Source organism: Maylandia zebra, linkage group LG17 (assembly GCF_041146795.1).
Source record: "Maylandia zebra isolate NMK-2024a linkage group LG17, Mzebra_GT3a, whole genome shotgun sequence".
Lineage (NCBI taxonomy): Eukaryota > Metazoa > Chordata > Actinopteri > Cichliformes > Cichlidae > Maylandia > Maylandia zebra.
The window spans coordinates 32,955,422-32,973,391 of record NC_135183.1 but is presented as its reverse complement, the minus strand read 5'-3'; the positions used below and the strand labels follow the sequence as shown (position 1 = coordinate 32,973,391).

Below are 17,970 nucleotides of genomic sequence, written 5' to 3'. Positions count from 1 at the left end.
AGTCCCTCAGTCTCCATACTTTTCTAGGTACACCATCACTAGCATACAGAAACGTGACAACAGAAACTGGCCTCTGTGGTTAAAGCATTACATATGCACAGCTAACTGGAAGTACAGAAAAGTATACCCCATTAAGCCTCAGTGAATGTGCACTTGCAGCCAATCATTACCTGAGATTTTTGCTTCCTAATAGGTGTTTGCAGTACGGCTGTGTTTCAGAGCTCAGAGCCAACTGCTTTTGTCTCTCTCTAAATTCACTCCCTTTCTCAGTTGTTTTGCAGCGGTGGCTGAGTTTGATGTTTTTCATTTTGTTGTTGTTTTTGTTTTTGTCTTTGTTTTTTTCTTCTTTTTTTGCACAAAGCTTACGCAATTGCCTGTCTGGCCCAGCGATAAACAACTCTGTGAGCCAACAAGGAGGGCTGAGAGGGAGTGGAAGGGGGGGTGTAGTGCAGTGGATGTGTGTTTGTGTTTGTGCGTGTTTGTGTCTATGCATTCACATGCAGCTTTAAATCTCTCTCTGCTAGTTCCCTCTGGTCACATAAGCTGTAACAGACCATCAGTGAAGGCGAGACAATTAACTATCAGGGGTGGTGGTGGGGGGGATTATACCAGAGGCTTAGTATCATACACAATCACAAGCCACATACACTGACAGGCTTGAGAGCTGGTATATCAGCATAGCTTTGTTTGTGTGTGTGTATGTGCTCAAAGACATGAACATACACAAAGACAGGAGAAGAAGGTGGTACAGCCCAAAAAAAACAGGAGGAAAGACTAAGTGAGCACAGACAGAGAGGGAGAGAGCGTGTAGAGAAGCAGAAGAAGAAGCAGAGAGGTGTAGCTAAGGTCACAGCAGAGGCGACTGAGTGCACACTCTTCACGCACAAACAGCGCTCCGTCTCCTCTGTCCTCTCCCGCTCACTCAGTTGTTAATTCGTCTGTAATTTTCCCTCCTCTCCTCTCCTCTTCACTCCTCTCTTGCTCCTCTCCTCTTCCTCCTCCTCTCTCTCTCTCTCTCTCTCTCTCTCTCTCTCTCTCTATAGCAACAGCAGCAGCAGCAGCAGCTGGCCGCCCAGCAGCTCGTCTTCCAGCAGCAGCTCCTGCAGATGCAGCAGCTCCAACAGCAGCAGCACCTGCTCAACATGCAGCGGCAGGGCCTGCTCACACTGCCTGGTCCCGCTCCAGGCCAAGCCGCCCTGCCCGGACAAACCCTACCCCCACCAGGTAAGAGGAGGAGGAGAGCGGAGGAGGAGTGGTGGGAAGAAGAGGGAGCAGGGAGGTAGTTGCGTTGATATTAAGCACGTGACTTGCAGCAGTAGTCACATACTTCCTGTATTTTTGTCTACTAGTGCTTTTCACAGTCTGGCTCTGTTTTATTGTTCCTTCCGGCTGTCTAGTGTCTCCAAGCCCATCTGTCCTACTACTCATCTGCCTTTCTGTCCTGTCTGTCTTTTTCTAATTGGTATGCTGCTGTGTCTCTCATACGTTATCTTTAAGTATGTCTGTCTGTCTGCCATCCCTTCATTGGTATGCCCTTCTACCATTCACTTTGTCCTTAACTCCCCTCATGATTGTTTTTAGTCTTCTGTTCTTCCTTTCTCTTCCACTCTTTTCTCATCTGATTATGGCTTTCTCTGTCTTCCTCTGTTCCTCTCTCAGCTGTGCTCTGCCTCTGTTTGTTGTTTTTCCATCTCTGTTTCTATTCCCTCACTCCCCAACTCCCCCTCCTTCTTTCAGAGGTTGTTGTTGTTGTTTTTGTTTACTGCTTTTACTGAGAACAAAGGAGAGGCAAAAGAGAAGAATAAAAAGACAAGCGAGAGAGAACGAGGAGAAGAGAGCAGGCTCCATTTTTGTTTTTTCCCCTCCCGAGCCAAGTAAACACCTATGTTTGTTGTTTACCACCAAAATGGCGCAGACGAAGACAACAGGCAGGAAGATGTTAGGAGGAAATAAAAGGAAACTGCTTAATTCTGTGCCAAGCTGAAAAGCAGCAGTTGACAAAGCTTGTTGTTTTTAGGTGGAACTTGCTCATATTCAGTATAATCAGTCTTTTTTTATGTAGTTTTACTCATTGGACACACACGAGTCGTTGTGCGTCAGAGCTACACAAGTGATTCATAACCAGCTTAAAACCAGTATTTGACTGTGCAGAGAAGACTGTACGTGGCTTCAATAAACAGGAAACTGTGATTTCATATTCGAGTTTGCCCTTGCTGAGAGCAGGGCCTTCAGTCATGCAGCTGTATGGAATTTCTCTGGCTGTTGAATAATCCATACAGAGCTAAGCTTTTGTCCTGTAAACACAGAGTGCAATGCATCCTAAACTGAAAACCACAATGTGCAAGTGAGAGCTAATAAAACAGCTTGGACTCTTTTCCTTTTTTTTGTATTAAGTATTAAGTTGAGCAACTTTATTCATTCAGTATACTTTCTCTGTTCCCTTATCTATTTCTCTCTCTATCTCCTTCTTGATGTCTCTAGCTGGATTGAGCCCCGCAGAGCTCCAGCAGTTGTGGAAGGACGTTACCGGAGGCGGTGGTCACGGAATGGAGGACAACGGCATCAAACACAGCAGCGGCACTGGCACCGGCGTGGGTGGCGGCGGCGGTTTAGACCTGTCCACTAACAACTCTTCTTCAACTACCTCCTCCTCCAATCCCGCCAAAGCATCGCCGCCCATCTCTCACCATTCCATCGCCAACGGACAGTCTCCCGCCCTCAACCACAGGAGAGAGAGGGAAAGGGAAAGAGAACGGGAGCGAGAGAGGTAAACCAACTAAAATGCCATCCGCCACCTTTTTGATGCATCACAGAGGAAGAAGCAAGGGAAGATGAAAAGTTTACAGCGCTCGTACTCTTCACACGAGCTTGTTTGTTGCCGTGCCACGATTGAACACATCAAAACAAGGCACTCAACAACAAGCCATCGTTACTTCAGGGAAAGCTGGGCGTTTTGTTTATTTATTCAAAAGTTTATTAGTGTCTTAAGGAAAAAAAAATAAGAGCCTTGTTCTCCCGGGGGACCATGCGTTCAGTTGAACACACTTAGCTTGCACACACATATCAAAAGCGGGGAGACGACGCCATGCAGCCAGGCGCACTTACAACAAGCGTCTCTGGCAGAGAAGACAAGGTAACCCCCTTGTACATTAAGTATTTAGTGCTTTCTTTCTTTTTTCTCTTTTGAAAATTACCTTCCATGCTTGCTTGTCATGTAAACAGAATACGTGATGCCTTGAGTGGCGTTTCCAGGATGTTTATCCTTGTGATGCCGTCTTTTATAAATGCATCCAGCACCGAAACACTGACTGTTCACATATCTGCCTATCTGGCCCATGCATTATTCAAAGGCTTTTCTTGGGCGATATTATAATAAGGACTTAGGGTGTAGCGGTGTGTGTGTGTGTGTGTGTATGTGTGTGTGTGTGTGTGTGTGTGTGTGTGTGTGTCTGTGTAGATGCTCGGTATAGACTCACACTGGAGGTGGAAGTGCTGTGTAATTGGTTTAAAGTAGATGCTATCTCTCCAGTACCACTAAAAGGAGGCTTGAAAAAGATATCTTTAGAAGGAAGACAGAGGGAAAGAGAGAGGAAAGGAATGGATAAGAAGAGAAGGAAGAAAGGAAGGAAAAAAGACTTTATCTGCTTGTGTCCCGAGGGGTGTGTGGTGTCTCATAATGATCGAACAAGGAGTATTGTCAGGAGCACTGCTTACTAACATGCCATGGATCGATGAGGGGAAAGCCCCTCTGTAAAACGCAGCGTGAGCTCTGCCTGCACTAAGACACACAGGCATGAATGCATGTAGCCATCGACCACACACATGCATGCACATGTGTAACCTATATACAGACAAACACACGCTAAGACACAGACTGTACACACTCTCATTCACATTTTCGTACACACACACACACAGACACACTAGCGCCTGGCCTAAAAGGTTAAACTGTCATCTTTAATAGGATGTGCTGTCTAGGAAGGGTCGTAACTTATTTGGGTGCCATTTGAAAAACGCCAGAACACCCCTGCTCCCCTTGTCCTCAAAGAACATAAGTTACACAGAGTATTAATCTCCTGATGAAAATTATATGGCTGTCTGGATTTTTAATGTTTACTTGAAAGCCTCCACCCCTCCTCCCCATAATGGCTTTACAAGATGGGATGGTGACTACAGTGGAGACAAAACTAGATTTCCATCGGGGATGGTAGTCCAGCCTATTTCTCACACATTAGTCTTTGCCATCTTAATATAGTTATCCTGTAGTGATTATTTAAACTGAATGGCTGTTAGCCATCAACATCCCAGTTCCCAAATTTCCTTTTTATAAAGCTGCTGTTATTGCATTCATCCCTTGCTTTCTCTCTGTCTGATTTAGCCCTGGTTATTCATCACATGAATTGCTGAATTAGTGCTCTGACCTCTTTCAGCGTGTCTTTAATCTGCTATTTCCCGTTTCTTGTTTGCTCATTTTTTTGGGCCCGCCTCTAGTTCACTACACGAAGAAAGTGGAGGGACTCACCCCCTGTATGGTCACGGTGTGTGCAAGTGGCCCGGCTGTGAGAACATCTGTGAAGACTTTGGACAGTTTTTGAAGTAAGGACATGCTCTAATACAAATACGTAATACTGGAAATAACATATATTATATATATACTAATATACTGAGTGTAGCAGTAGTTCAGGCAAGCTGAAAAGTCAGTTTTCGCTGCCATCCTCCCTGATCAGTTGATCCTAGTGCCAGCCCAAATCATCTGATGCCACACATCTCAAATAGGGTGTGCTGTTTAAGCATTTTTAGCCTGAATATAGTCGCTGTCCCTCTGCAAGTTGCTTTGCAACCCACATCCCTCGAGGTAGTGCTGTTTCTTGTTCCTGCCTCTTGCTTTCCATGTGTGCGTGTGAGGAAGGGTGGGGAGCTCCCAGAACAGAGCCATAATAACACATAAAAATGACTGAAGATGGAAATAACAATCTCTGAAAGCGATCGCCTTCAGTACAGTGCTTGGTCTTTCTGTGGGGGCCTAACAAAGAAAACATCACTGCTTTTCACAGAGCCCATTTTGACCTTATAGACAGCTAGTTGACAGGGTTTCTCTCTAGTAGTGCAGGATTCAAACCAACTCTGGTCCATAACAAATTTTCCTTCCTGGCGTGGAGGGGCCTGATAGGTTTGTGAAAAAGCGTCAAAAGCTAATGGCAACTCGCACGGCCGCACACTTACCTCCACAACAAAGGCCCCCATTCACTGTTGTCATGGTGCAGGCGCCAGAGCGAATGGACTCTTCATGCTCCATCAACAATTTAGTTAATTAGCTCATTTGTAATTGGCCGGCTTTGTTGCCAGGATGTTAGTGGGGGGACATCAAAGGAAGAAGGTGTTTGCAGCACTGCCGATTACAGGTTATCACATTGCCACTCAGTGAGAGTCTCCCTCTGCCTCTCTCTCTCTCACTCTTTCCCCGGCTCCCTGCTCTCACACAGAGAAGAAAAGAAAGGGGAAAGCTTTAATTTGAATATTCTAATTAGATTTGTAATTAACTGTGAAATAACGATCTGGTGAGTGTTTTTCATGGGCTGTAAATGTCCATGTGAATTCGCACAAACTCTTAAAATCAGGACATTGTTCTGGCTTATTTTCCAAATTATGCATTTTTCTACTGTAGTGGCTGTAAAGTTACAAAAGGCTTTAAAAAAACAGTCATATTTAGGTCAGGCTTTGCTAATTCAATGCCGGCTTGTGAATTAAAGCTAAAAGGTGTATCTGTAAAATGAAATGACACTAATAAACATGGTGTTTACCTGTCTTTCAAAGACAGAGGGAGGCAGTACATTAGACTCCATTTTCACACACTGCCAAGGCATAAAATCACTTAAAGGCCCCATTATTGACGGCAGTGGAGTTCAATGAATCATAGTCTGACAAGTGTGTTTGCTAATCCCCTGTGGAAAATGTGCCGCATACATGTCAATGCCAATACCAGTGCTCTAGAGTGAGCATGGCATAACCATAAGCATCATCTAGTCATGCTTATGAAAAGCCAAATGCATGTGTACAATCCATTGTCCAGCCTGGAATACATGTACGGCAGTCCAGGTAGAACAGTTTGCCTTGCAGCTTGAGAACAGATGTGTGCGTGATAAGGCAAGCCTCTATCGGATTAGCAGATTTTCTGATATCTTGTCCTATCACCTTAGTACACTTACTTATAGAAGACATCAGTCTATTTCTTGGCACTGTATGCTCCTTTCACGCTCAAACACACGTAAGTCTGTGTGCTGTAAGGATACTGTGTCTAGGTGGCTTAGCTGGTTATTTAGGTGAGGGGCATAGATACAGTGTGTGTAAAGCCATGTGCCTGCGAATAAGCTGGTAAGCCAATGCAAAAGGATGCATGGCTGTAAAGACAAACTGAGAGAGCTCCACAGATAGAGGGAAAATGGGTAGATTTCATACTTGAAAGCGAGAGCACAGGTTGGCAGACGGTTTTGTAAGAACACTTGCCAGAACATTGGCTGGTACAAAACAGAAAACACACACACACACACACCACTGCAAGTCAGAGGCTGGCTCTATACTGTAACAAAGCCAGAACATGAAAACAGACACCAACCAAAAAAGAAAGACTCGTCATCAGAACAAAGATGGCTGCTCGGTGGCGTGCCTCGGAGCAGTGATTGTAGGTGTCAGAGGGAGTCCTTTCATGTTTCCGGAGATGCCAGTCGACGACACACACAGATGCACTCACACACAAGTGCAGCTTAAACGGGGTTACATAAAGTGGGTGTCAGATGTAGATGACAGTTTAGATGTTGGTACTTGGGTGTGGGTTATGTATGCAGGGAGGTGGGGTGGAAGGGGGAGAGGGGACCCGAGTCAAGCTGGCGTCTCGTAGCTCGCTGTAGGAGCTCGGCTCAGCGGCGGTGACACGTTTAGTCATCTATTGTTTTGTTCCATGAAGAAACTTGTCAAGATCAGCATTTAATAGCTCTTCAGTGCGCTTTTAAGTGTTCTCACCTGGAAAAGGTAGCCGCAAGGTGGCTGGCACCCTGAATTAGCTCTGTGAAGTTCAAAATGAAATAATATTGCTGGGAATGTTTCTCCGAGTGGTGGGTGTTGCTGCTTTGTGGGTGTGTTTGTGTTAGTTACAGAGAAAGAAACATTCATGCTTTTAGGTTGCGTGCCAGGGCTATTTTGGTGGGAGCCTTTTTGGTAAACATAGGAGACAGAAAATGCAATTAATACCTGTAAATGTGGATGTTTTATTTGTATAATTTGTCAGTACAATAAATGCCTCCAGCTTACTGCAGATTTTTATAGCGCTTTAAAAAAACAAAGCTTGAACACATCAAATGTGTTTGTCTCCTGTACATGCTCGTCTTGTTCCGCCTACTTTGGCTTTTTTCCCCCCTCAGTAATATACCTGCAAATGCATACTTGTTCTCACTCACACACAGTTAACTGTTACACTCTCCGTCACCATTCTGCTCTTCCTATTACTGGCAGGAAGGCAGGCTCCATGTTAAAATGGTGAGCTCAGCTGCTAACCTAGTGTCTGTAACCCGCTACTAATTAAACCCACAAGGCATCAGGCAAGTGTCTTTGTCTCTATATAATGTGCACATACACACACTGTAGAGGCAGGCACCTCAGTCAGGCAGGCCCCCCGGCCCCTTTGGATAGGTAAGCTTGCTTTTACCACTCCACATGTCTGCTGCACCGTGACAAGACCTTTAAAAGGGAGGGCACCGACACCAAGGAGACAGTGTGAGAGAATGTGTGTGTAAATCTGCATGCGGTGGATATCAGGTTTTCTCAATTTGTGTACAGTTATGGAGGCCAACTTTCTGTGCTGAGCCCCTGATAATACACACAGTCAATTAGCAAAAGTGTATCATCCATATATTCTGGACTTGAGCAGATTTATTATCAGGCCCTTAGTGGACACTGATGGCTTATACATATTCATGTACCCAGCTACTGGGAAAAACCTTTGAGATGTTTTGTTCCCCTCTCTTTTAGAGAAAAGAGAAACTGCAGACTCCAATAAAAACGAGTCTTTATGTGAGAGTTAAAAACAGCTGTGCATCACTCCTCCCACAGTCTGTGTTCATCAGTCCCTTTATCTCTTTATTTGCTTTGATTCCGCTACCTTGGCTACATATTTCACTCTGCAACACTGTTCTCTACGCTGCTCTTACATTCCTTTCATCACACGGGTAATCCTCAGAAATCCGTGTTTCTCTAGAATGGCTCATGGACAGTAAGGCTCGTATTCTTTATCTCAAAGTGTGAGTAGTTTTATCTGAATGCTACATTTTAGATCAATTCTCTTATTTGCCCTCAAAATGTACAATTCCATCAGAATGCTTCAATTTGGTTACAAGTGAGGAAGCCAAAGTCAGTTAACAACTCAGGAATAATGAAATAAAATGAGACATAAGATTAATAAAGAGATTTCTGTTTAATCAAAGAAGACAAGAGAAGTTCATAGTTCAGAGAGGACAGAAACACAGTCATCTATTTTTCCACATTTCAGTAAATACAGCGTTCTTTCATTATTTCTTCCTGTCTGCCCATCTGCGTCTGCCCCCGCCCTTCCTTTCTGTCTTTGTGTGGCATTATTAATGCACAGTAGGACATACAGCCATTTGAATATTTCATAAATGCATGTAGTAATCTTCCTGTAATTGTCTTGCTAACTGGCCAGCAGTAGGATGAGCATATGCAGCAAGCTGCAACTGTCTGGAGGACTTCCACAAGGCCTCCAAGCACAAACACATGCAAAATATTAGATAAACAAGCTTCTTGTTGATGAGAGGCAAGCTTAATAAAGATTTCCCCCTTTCTCTTTCTCTCTGTCTTTTTTTTTTTTTTTTTTTGTAAAGCGGTATCTTCAGGGACAGCGAGCAGCCTGCTCTGTGCTTTTGAAGCAGCTGTAATTCATGACACATGCCATACATCAAGTGCATAAGATAGCATTATGGGCAGTGAAATGAAAAGGGTATTTGCAACATTAGTTCCCTCATCCTGCGAGGGACGTGATTAAATGATTAATGAAATGCCCCCTTTTTGCATGCGCATTCTGAAACAGCAATTAGGCACAGGGCTGAGGAAATCCACCAGTTCGTCCCTTCCCTTTCTGCTGCTATCCCTCATCCGTCCCTCTCCGCGCCCCCCCACTTTTTTTTAATGTTGCCTCATTTTTGATTTATAATGGAAAATTTCTGAGCATTAGACCTGAAATGGTTATAAAAGTATAAGCAGGGACAGAATGGAATGGTTTTAAATGTGCACAGGCTAATTGAAAGGTACAGAGCTATTGTGATTACAAATGTTCTATTCAGGTTTTGATTGGCAGGTCGGGAGGAACCAGCTCAGTGAGTTGGCTTGTTTTGCACGTTGCAGATAAACAAGAAGTGAGGCTTTTGGGAGAAAATAAAGGAATACGGGGTTTGTGGGGGGAGGGGGCTTATTTCTGTGTATTTGTGTATCTATTTTTTTTTATATGTGCCAATCAGTGTTTGTGCAAGCTCATGATAATGTAAGCAAGCGTGTGTATTCTTAGATAAAGTGAAAGCCAGCGAGAGAGATTTTGTACTCCCTCTAATGCACTGGAGGCAGAGCTGTAAATGATCATTGAAGGGTCTGCAAGCTAACCTATAATTACTGGAGATAAAGTGGCAGCTCTGGCATTTCATAAGCATGTCTCCTCAAAGCTTGCTTTGTGAGTTTGTCACCAATGATCATTTAGATAGAGGCTCATTACCCAGCATCACAACACTTTAGAAACCCCCGTTTTGCCCCATATTGGTGTTCCTCTGAGTGTGTGTGTGTATATGTGTGTATGTGTGCGTGTGTGTGTGTGTGTGTGTCTGCATATGTGCGCTTTACCAAGAATAAAGGTCTATCCTAATGGTGGAGCTTTTGTGTCCTACAGACGAAATCCAATCAAGGCAAAAACCCTCATTGACTGTTATGGCTGTCTGGCTGCCTTTTTTTCTTTTAATGAGGCGAACACACCAGATACATTTAATATGTCTGCTGCTAGATAATGCACCTTCAAGCAAAGAGCCGCTTTTGTGTGTCAAATGTTGCTGGTGTTAAATCGTGAGTATTGTTTTCGGTAAACGAAGGAGACAAAGCTATTCTGCTGGCCCAGCATCTTTTATTCTCTGTAGAAAGCGGCGCTCGGGGTGGCACTGAAGTTAGCCATCTAAACTGGCGCAGGCCTATTGTCATGTTAAACATGGCACCACACACCGTCATGTTACTTCTAATTACCTCATTTCAGAGTGGAACAATGGGCCTGTACGGGATCCTATAGATAATTATCCCAGTATAGAAATATTATCATCTAAATAAAACAGTGCTGAAGTTGATACTGTAATTATCATCCTCTGAAATTTTGATCATGGTGAAAATGAATTTCGCTTGCTGCCTTCTTCGGGCTTGAAATATTGTATGGATTTTAAAGTTGGCTTGTCATCTCTTCTCCTCCACCGCCAGGCACCTAAACAGCGAGCACGCCCTCGACGATCGGAGCACGGCTCAGTGTAGAGTCCAGATGCAGGTCGTACAGCAGCTAGAAATACAGGTACGTTTTCTTTCTGATAATAAAGGATAAAAAACGGGGGGAAGAAGTCTCACATATTGTTTTATTTTACAATACTGAACTTAACTCGTGAATCAGCCATTCAAAACTTTATGTTCTGAAAGTTGCGTGTGTGAGAGGAAGGCCATATTGTGGTCTGCTTAATACTTCCAGACAAGCAGGACCTGCTGAATTCAACAAAGCCACTAAACAAAGGAATCCTCGGGCCTTACAACCAAAGTCATTATGGCTGTTTTAATTGAATTAAGCGTATGCTTTATTTTCTCTTCCTTTCTTTTTCTTTCCAATTAATAGCAAACGCATCTCTCCTAGTCTGCTGTGTTAATTAACTGCACTTTGCACCTGAAGAAAGCTCAAAAGGAGGGAACTATTTTCAGTAGGTGGAGCGTGACCTTATTAAGAAGTCATGCTGGCTAGATAATGAGAGCGCTGATTGAGCGACATTATTACTCAGCACTGCCAACAAGCGCTGCTTTTCCTTTAGAAACAAATATTTCAAACTGGGTACAAACTCAGTGCCAGCTGAAACAGTCAGTCTGCTAGGTGGTTTCTTTATGGTGGTTCGTTACGACTTGAGCAGTTCTCCCCAGCGAATGAAGGTAGTTTTATTAATCAGCTCCTTTGTGCTAAAAAAAAAAAATAATTGAGGGTACACAGTGTAAATTCTAACCCCCTCAGCCAGTCTGGGCCTGCTTAAACACAAGCATCTCTCCATCCTTTCTGGTTTGATAAATTGTTTTTTTTAAGTAAATAAATTGTGCAAAATAGAAAAAAAAAGATCCAAGCTGTTTATCAAATATGTATTCATTTTCTGTCCAAGCTACTGAAGCTTGCTCTTTACAGTGTGACCAATTACAGTGATACACTTGTGTTGCCTGTCCTGTCTCTTGTCTTCTTTGTCTTCTCTTTCATTCCTGACTCCCACCATCTCTCCTTCTCTTTTTTTTTTCTTGAGAGCCGTCACTAGTAATGAGGCCCAGCGTCTGTGTATGCGTGCACACCTACTTGCTTGTCTGTTTCTCTCCGTGTTTGATCCGTGTGTGTATGTATTAAGGGCGTGAGAGGGTTCAGGCTTTCACATGGTCCAGTCCCTGTCACTCCTTGTGAATTAGATTGATGATAGGCAATGGCTGGAGCAACTAACTGGACCGGGGAGGCGGGGCCGCCTGGCACCCTGTTTGGAAGACCTCTTCACCTCTCAGCAGCTGCTGGCTGCGCTCCATCCCCCTAACAGTGTCCACAGGACTTTGAGCAGACACTCAGGACCACCTAATTTATGGCCTCGCCAGCTTGTTACTGTCAGAGCCTCTCTGACCTAAATTCTGCTATTGACAAAAAGATGAAATGCTATTTGTTTTGCCTGACCTGTCTGCACCTTCTCCCCCAGCCCCTCGTTTTCTACTTCTTTTACCTTTCGTGCTTTCTTTTTATTCATCTCCTCTTTTTCTTTTCTGTTCTTTTTCTCTCTACCAGACAAGTCTCGTGTCTCACCTTTGTTTATTTTCATTCTTCTGTGTATTCCCTCCTCTAATGTACTCTCTTCTTCTCTTAACAGCTTTCTAAAGAACGTGAGCGTCTTCAGGCGATGATGACCCACTTGCACATGCGGCCCTCAGAACCCAAGTCATCTCCCAAACCAGTGAGTGCATATTGCTCTGGATACTGTAAACAGGCTCGGCCATGAACGCAGAAAATGAACAGTTTAACCGTGCAGCAGTTGTGCGAGTGAGTGACAGAAGATGAAAGGAGGGGAGGGGGAGGAATGGGATTTGTAATACAGAGTTACATCTGCTTCTTATCGGTTATTGTGCGCCGCGAGAGGACAATGGAGTTTGGAAGTGTATTAGATGGTGGAGCGGTGGAGTCCTTGGCTAAAACGCAGGGTCATTTCTTTGTGATAGATATAATAGCCAAAACAACCTGTTGGCTGCTGATGACTGTTTGGCTCAGTGGCTTGCAGCGGCACTCAAAAGTGAAATGGGAGAGGAGAAGACGTGTCATTTTAACAACAAACACCTGAAAATTACAGCTGAGTGCTGAAGATGATGTGGTGTTGACATAAATACCCACAGCGAAGCTGAAATTGGTTACAGAAAAAAAAGAAAATCCCAAATTGTAAACGGGGTCACCGAAGGAGGCAAATGATGCCATTCTGGATTTACTTTCTCTCGCCTTTTACTTTTAGATTGAATGAAAATAAATGCATCTCTCCTAACCAGTGTTTGAATTTGATATTAAGATGATACATTTTTGCAAACATTATTTCCTTCCAATTTCAGACGTTTTGAAATATTTGAGAGCAAAACATTGTTAGCGTGTTTCTGCTGCTTAGTAAGTGCCTATTTTCAATAGAATAATTTTCCTCATCACCTCTCATCATAGAATGTAGATAATCACAAGATAGCATAATTATCCCATAATTCCATCAGGAATCAAACTCCCTTTTTATTATTCAATCTCTCTCTGTCTCTCTTCCTCTCCCTCTCTGTAGTTTTTTTTTTTAATCTTCAAAACTCCAGCAGCTTGGTTCCATCTCGTCCAATAAAGAATTTGCAGCCTATAATCCATGCCTGAATATGAATGAATGATGCTAATGAAGTATTGCATTACATAAAGCACACATGAAAGAGCAGCTAATTGCATTTGATGGTGGGGGCAATTCAGACAGAATTCCTAAACGAACAGTTAAGTTCTCAATTTTGAGGATTCCCCATTTTTTTTAAGGGGAGGTAATATGGAGATTTGTTGCAGGGAATAACATGCACAGGCGTGTTTCTGTTGCAAAAGCTAATAGATGGGACAAAAGAGAGCGTGATTGGCCGGTTTCCAATGGCAGCTCGAGTTTGCACCCAGTAGAACTGCAGATGCAAGACAGAAAATCGACCCCACAGTTTGATAAAAATGAGCACTCCACGCTGGCCTATCAGGGCTGAGAGTGAGTCCTATTTTTTCATTAGTGAAGCCCGTGGCTAACTAATACCAGATGAATACAAGACACTGGTTCACTGCCTCCAATATGACCCTATTCTACTTCATTAAATGCTACCTTTTGGCCATGCCGTAGATGGATGCGAGTCAAAGTTAGCATTTCTCTTTCTCCCAACCTTGTGTATTCAAAAGGTAACAAAGTGCTCACTTCTTCTGTTTGGCTGTAATCACTTCCACTTTGTAAAAATGGAACTCTACGCCACTAAGGCTCGAAGGCAAGGAGTCTGCAATGTTTATGTTTTAACATTATAAATATACAATACATCCCAATATTCATATACAAGGGCATTTATTTAGAATCTAGTTTGCATGTTTAGTGCACTTTTTCTGTCATACAGAACGTGAGTGTTTATCAGATACCCTGTTTAAAAAAAAATACATCAAGTTTTTCACAATTCAGGGTCTAGTAAGCACGTATGTAACAGGATGCACGGAGAAAACAACATGAAACATTTCAAATCACACACAAATTTGCACATTGCATACTTTGATGACGGCATAGCTGGCAAGGAAATGAATTGCTATTTTTATTGAAGGCGTCAGTTGTGTGTTTGTGCAGTGTGAGTCTGTCAAAAAAAATAGTAAAACAGTGCTTAACAGTGAAAGACACAACAGGGAGCACTTGGAGTGTAATTAATGGTTTGTGTTCAGATAAAGTGATGTTTAAAACATTACCTGGTACACGCTTTAAAAAAAAGTAGATAATATTAGGAGTAGCTGTACACACTTGATCCGATCTATTAAAACAGGTTAATATGTACATTATTTCCATAACCTCTAAAGTTTCTTTCTCATTCCCCGTACTCATCCCTTGTCCCAGCCCATCACTACAGCAGCTCATTATAGCTAAGTGGGGATATAATTATCATGTGAAAACCACTACATCCACCGGAGTGTCTCAAACTTGACATTTTATCGTATTTATCAACACATGCCACAAATGACCGCCGGTACCTTCTCCTCAGCCTCGCTCCTCCATCTCTCAGTGCCTTCGGCGCCCTCATTCCCTTCCATCTTTCAAGTCACTTTTAATTCAAACTCTCGCAATGGATGCATTCCACTTGTAGATTCACAATTAAGGCAATTTGGTTTGAATATGTAACGATGTCATTACCATTCCGACTAAATTAGAGCTGAGACTAAAAGGTCAGTTAGGAATTTTCCAGTCGGTTAGAGCCTCTCACATGAGATTTGGGAAGGAAATGCAAAAGTGGTGGAAAAGCTGGACGATTAGCAAGCAGAGCTGGCAGCAGAGCCAGAGGTAAGCAGCGCTCTCCTCGCCTCTAATGTCAAAGGAGGGAAGGAGAGAAAGACGCCAAGTGCACATGTGTGTGGAGTGGCTGTCACTGTCCGTGTAAATTCATTTAAGTGTCTTTTGTATGCTCACGCAAAGAAAGAACTCAAACTCCCACTTCCTATACTTCCTCATGCACTGAAAGTCACACTGAATTAAGGACAAATAATCTATTACATTTGTAATCTTTCCTGGAGGAATATTAGCTTTCAGTTGTGTTGTTGGGTTGAATTTCTGTGATTGACTGTCCACCTACAGAGCAGTTTAGATTAGACTAAAACTCAGGCTAGGCTTTTTTGTAGGGGGAAAAATACTTGCTTTATGATTCTTCATTAGGAATCTACACTGGCACACACTGAGTCATATACCTCTGTCACACTCAAGGCACACTGATAGTATCTCAAGCCTGGCCATGAAGAAAGTTTTATTGTGTAGCGACTACTTTGTTACAGTACTGTTACTGTTTTTGTTTCAGACGCCATTCCTGAATTCTTCTCACTAACAAATTGCAGATCAGTTCAAACTAAACATAATGTAATTAGTTACTGTAGCAGTTGTTTAATGACATATGCACCACCCAGTGTTGAGATTTACAAATGCAGACAGTTTTAGTTAAAAGCAACATAATTAGTTGCAGTTTGACCCTGTGCATGGCATACTTTGTCCACGGAGTTGCTTTGATTTGCTAATAGTGTCTTCATTTAAATATATAGAATCTGAAAGTGACAGGAGAGATTTTTTTTGCACTAGAACCTTTTTGGTTACATTATTTTGGTTAGTCTAGTATTGACAAATCAGAGTTGAGTATGAAACAGTCCCATTAAACACAAAAAGCGAGAAGTAGTTGGTAGAATACAATTACAAAATCACTGGATACAGTTTGACCAAAATGTATTTTTAAAACATATTTGGGCCTGTCGATCAGATAGTAGAGTTTGCAACCTGTACACAAAGGCTGAGAACTTCAACCCATCTTCTCCCTACTTTCCGATCACCCCGTCAACTAAAACTATCCAGGAAATAAATAATTTAGCCTTCCCCTTTTGTGACATATCTCAAATCTGTTGTAAGAAAAGTTGTGGTTAGGGACTAGGGTCAGACAGCCCATGTTCGCGAAAGCACTCCAACAGTGTAGAAAAAGAGTTTTGATATGCTCATTTCCTCAGTGCATAAGAATTAGGGGTGGCTGCAGTGGGGTAAATGGAAAGGGAGGAAGGAAATGAGAGAGGGAGGGTGTGATAAATAGAGAGATAAAGAGAGATGGGGCCAGGATAACACGGAGGCTGATCGTTGGATAATCTTGAACAGCGTGCTCTAATTAGAATTCTTATGATACAATTTGGTGGTTGTAATTAGTGGAGATGGGCTGGCTCCTCTCCACGAGCCTTGTTAGTGGAAACACAGCTGTGTTAGAGAGGAGGAGAGCAGACACTCTGCTCTGTCAGAGAAACCACAAAATAATGCCTTCCTCCTCCTTCCCCCTTCCCCCCCTCTCCCAAGTTGTTTCTATCTCTTTCACGCTCTCCACCAATCACATTCTGTCTTCCTCCCATCGCAGCTCAACTTGGTGTCCAGCGTCACCATGTCCAAGAACCTGCCCTCGGCGTCACCCCCCAACTTACCTCAGACACCGACCACGCCCACAGCACCTATCACACCCATGGCTGCAATGCCCCACGTGCCATCGGTGCTGGGAGGAGCAAACGTCCCCAGCATGGGAGCCATGCGCAGACGCCACTCGGACAAATATTCCATGTCTTTGTCGTCAGGTAGGACCAACTACTCAGCGCAGCACCTAACACAGATATCAAAATACTTCCAGTTACTGAAAAATTCAATTCCTGATTGAATTTAACATGAAGTGGCTTATTCTCATTTTTATATATTTTATATATTAGTTATTTGACATAAACTAGAATGCCACTTATCTAGTTTAGGATACGTTTCTGTTTTTATCTAATGAAAAAATTATGTTCAATACCTGGAGCTCTGGACTATTAATAGTAATTTCAACTAATCATATTCTAGCAGTTTAGCACACACACAGACATGAAAGTGAACACACACACACACACAACTGACATAAACGCATACCCACAAACCGCAGAGGCTTGTTGGTCTTACCAGTGTGAGCTGTCTGGTGGTGGGTTTATAAAAGCAAGCGTGTGTTTAATCACTCTATATGTAAATAGACAAGAACTTCCTCTGTGCATAAATATTACATGAATGTTAATTAAGTTCAAATAATGGTGGGAAAAAAAATACAATATTTATTACATTAAGACATTCAATGTGTTAAGCTTTGCATTTTAAACGGGACGTCTTTTGATGTTTATATTTACTCTCTGTGTTTAGTGTGGAGCAACATAAATTATTCAACTTGAGCCTAACTAACTACACGGATTTCATTTTATGGGATGTATTAGTGTTTAAGATCTCTCACGAGAGAGATTAATTAAAAATGCATTTTGTTAGACATGGAAAATGTTGATTTGATGTGCCCCCTTTCTCTGTCAACCCCCCTCCATCCCCATCTCCACCCCAATCCTTACCCCACCCCATTTTAATTTGATGTAACCTTGAGTAAATTCAATACCTAAAGGAATAAAATGTGCCAATTATTTCAGGTGGTGACACAGTATTTATTTTTCCAGAGATTGCCCCAAACTATGAGTTTTATAAGAACGCAGATGTCAGACCGCCATTTACTTATGCAACCCTCATAAGACAGGTGAGTGGGAAATAAATTAACTTTGCCTGATTAGATTAAAATTAATTGCTGCATGAATCGTGCAGCTCTGCCTCTCTCCTCTCTGTCTGTTGTTGTATGCGTGTCAGTTACCCGGTCTCGTTAGTCAACCGTTATTTGATGTCATCTCATTTCAGGCTATCATGGACTCTGCTGACATGCAGTTAACACTTAATGAAATCTACAGCTGGTTCACGCGCACGTTCGCTTACTTCAGACGCAATGCTGCAACTTGGAAGGTAACCTTCATGAACACCCCTCTTCACCCTCCCGTGCACTTTCACTCCCATCACAGCAAAGCCTGCTCCTTCCTCCTGCTCAAGT

At 42.8% G+C, this 17,970-nt stretch overlaps 1 protein-coding gene across 9 annotated transcripts in view; it reads left to right on the top strand.

Moving 5' to 3' along the window:
• Positions 1–17,970, top strand: part of foxp2 (forkhead box P2) — a 104,419-nt gene that overhangs the window by 74,165 nt on the left and 12,284 nt on the right. For 8 of the 9 annotated variants that reach the window (XM_012921757.4, XM_012921756.4, XM_076875422.1 and 5 more), the window contains 8 exon segments: positions 1,044–1,224; positions 2,482–2,767; positions 4,492–4,596; positions 10,510–10,597; positions 12,171–12,254; positions 16,456–16,666; positions 17,525–17,628; positions 17,784–17,885. In XM_012921757.4, coding sequence (XP_012777211.1) covers positions 1,044–1,224; positions 2,482–2,767; positions 4,492–4,596; positions 10,510–10,597; positions 12,171–12,254; positions 16,456–16,666; positions 17,525–17,628; positions 17,784–17,885 — 1,161 coding nt within the window. 9 annotated transcript variants of the gene reach the window in all.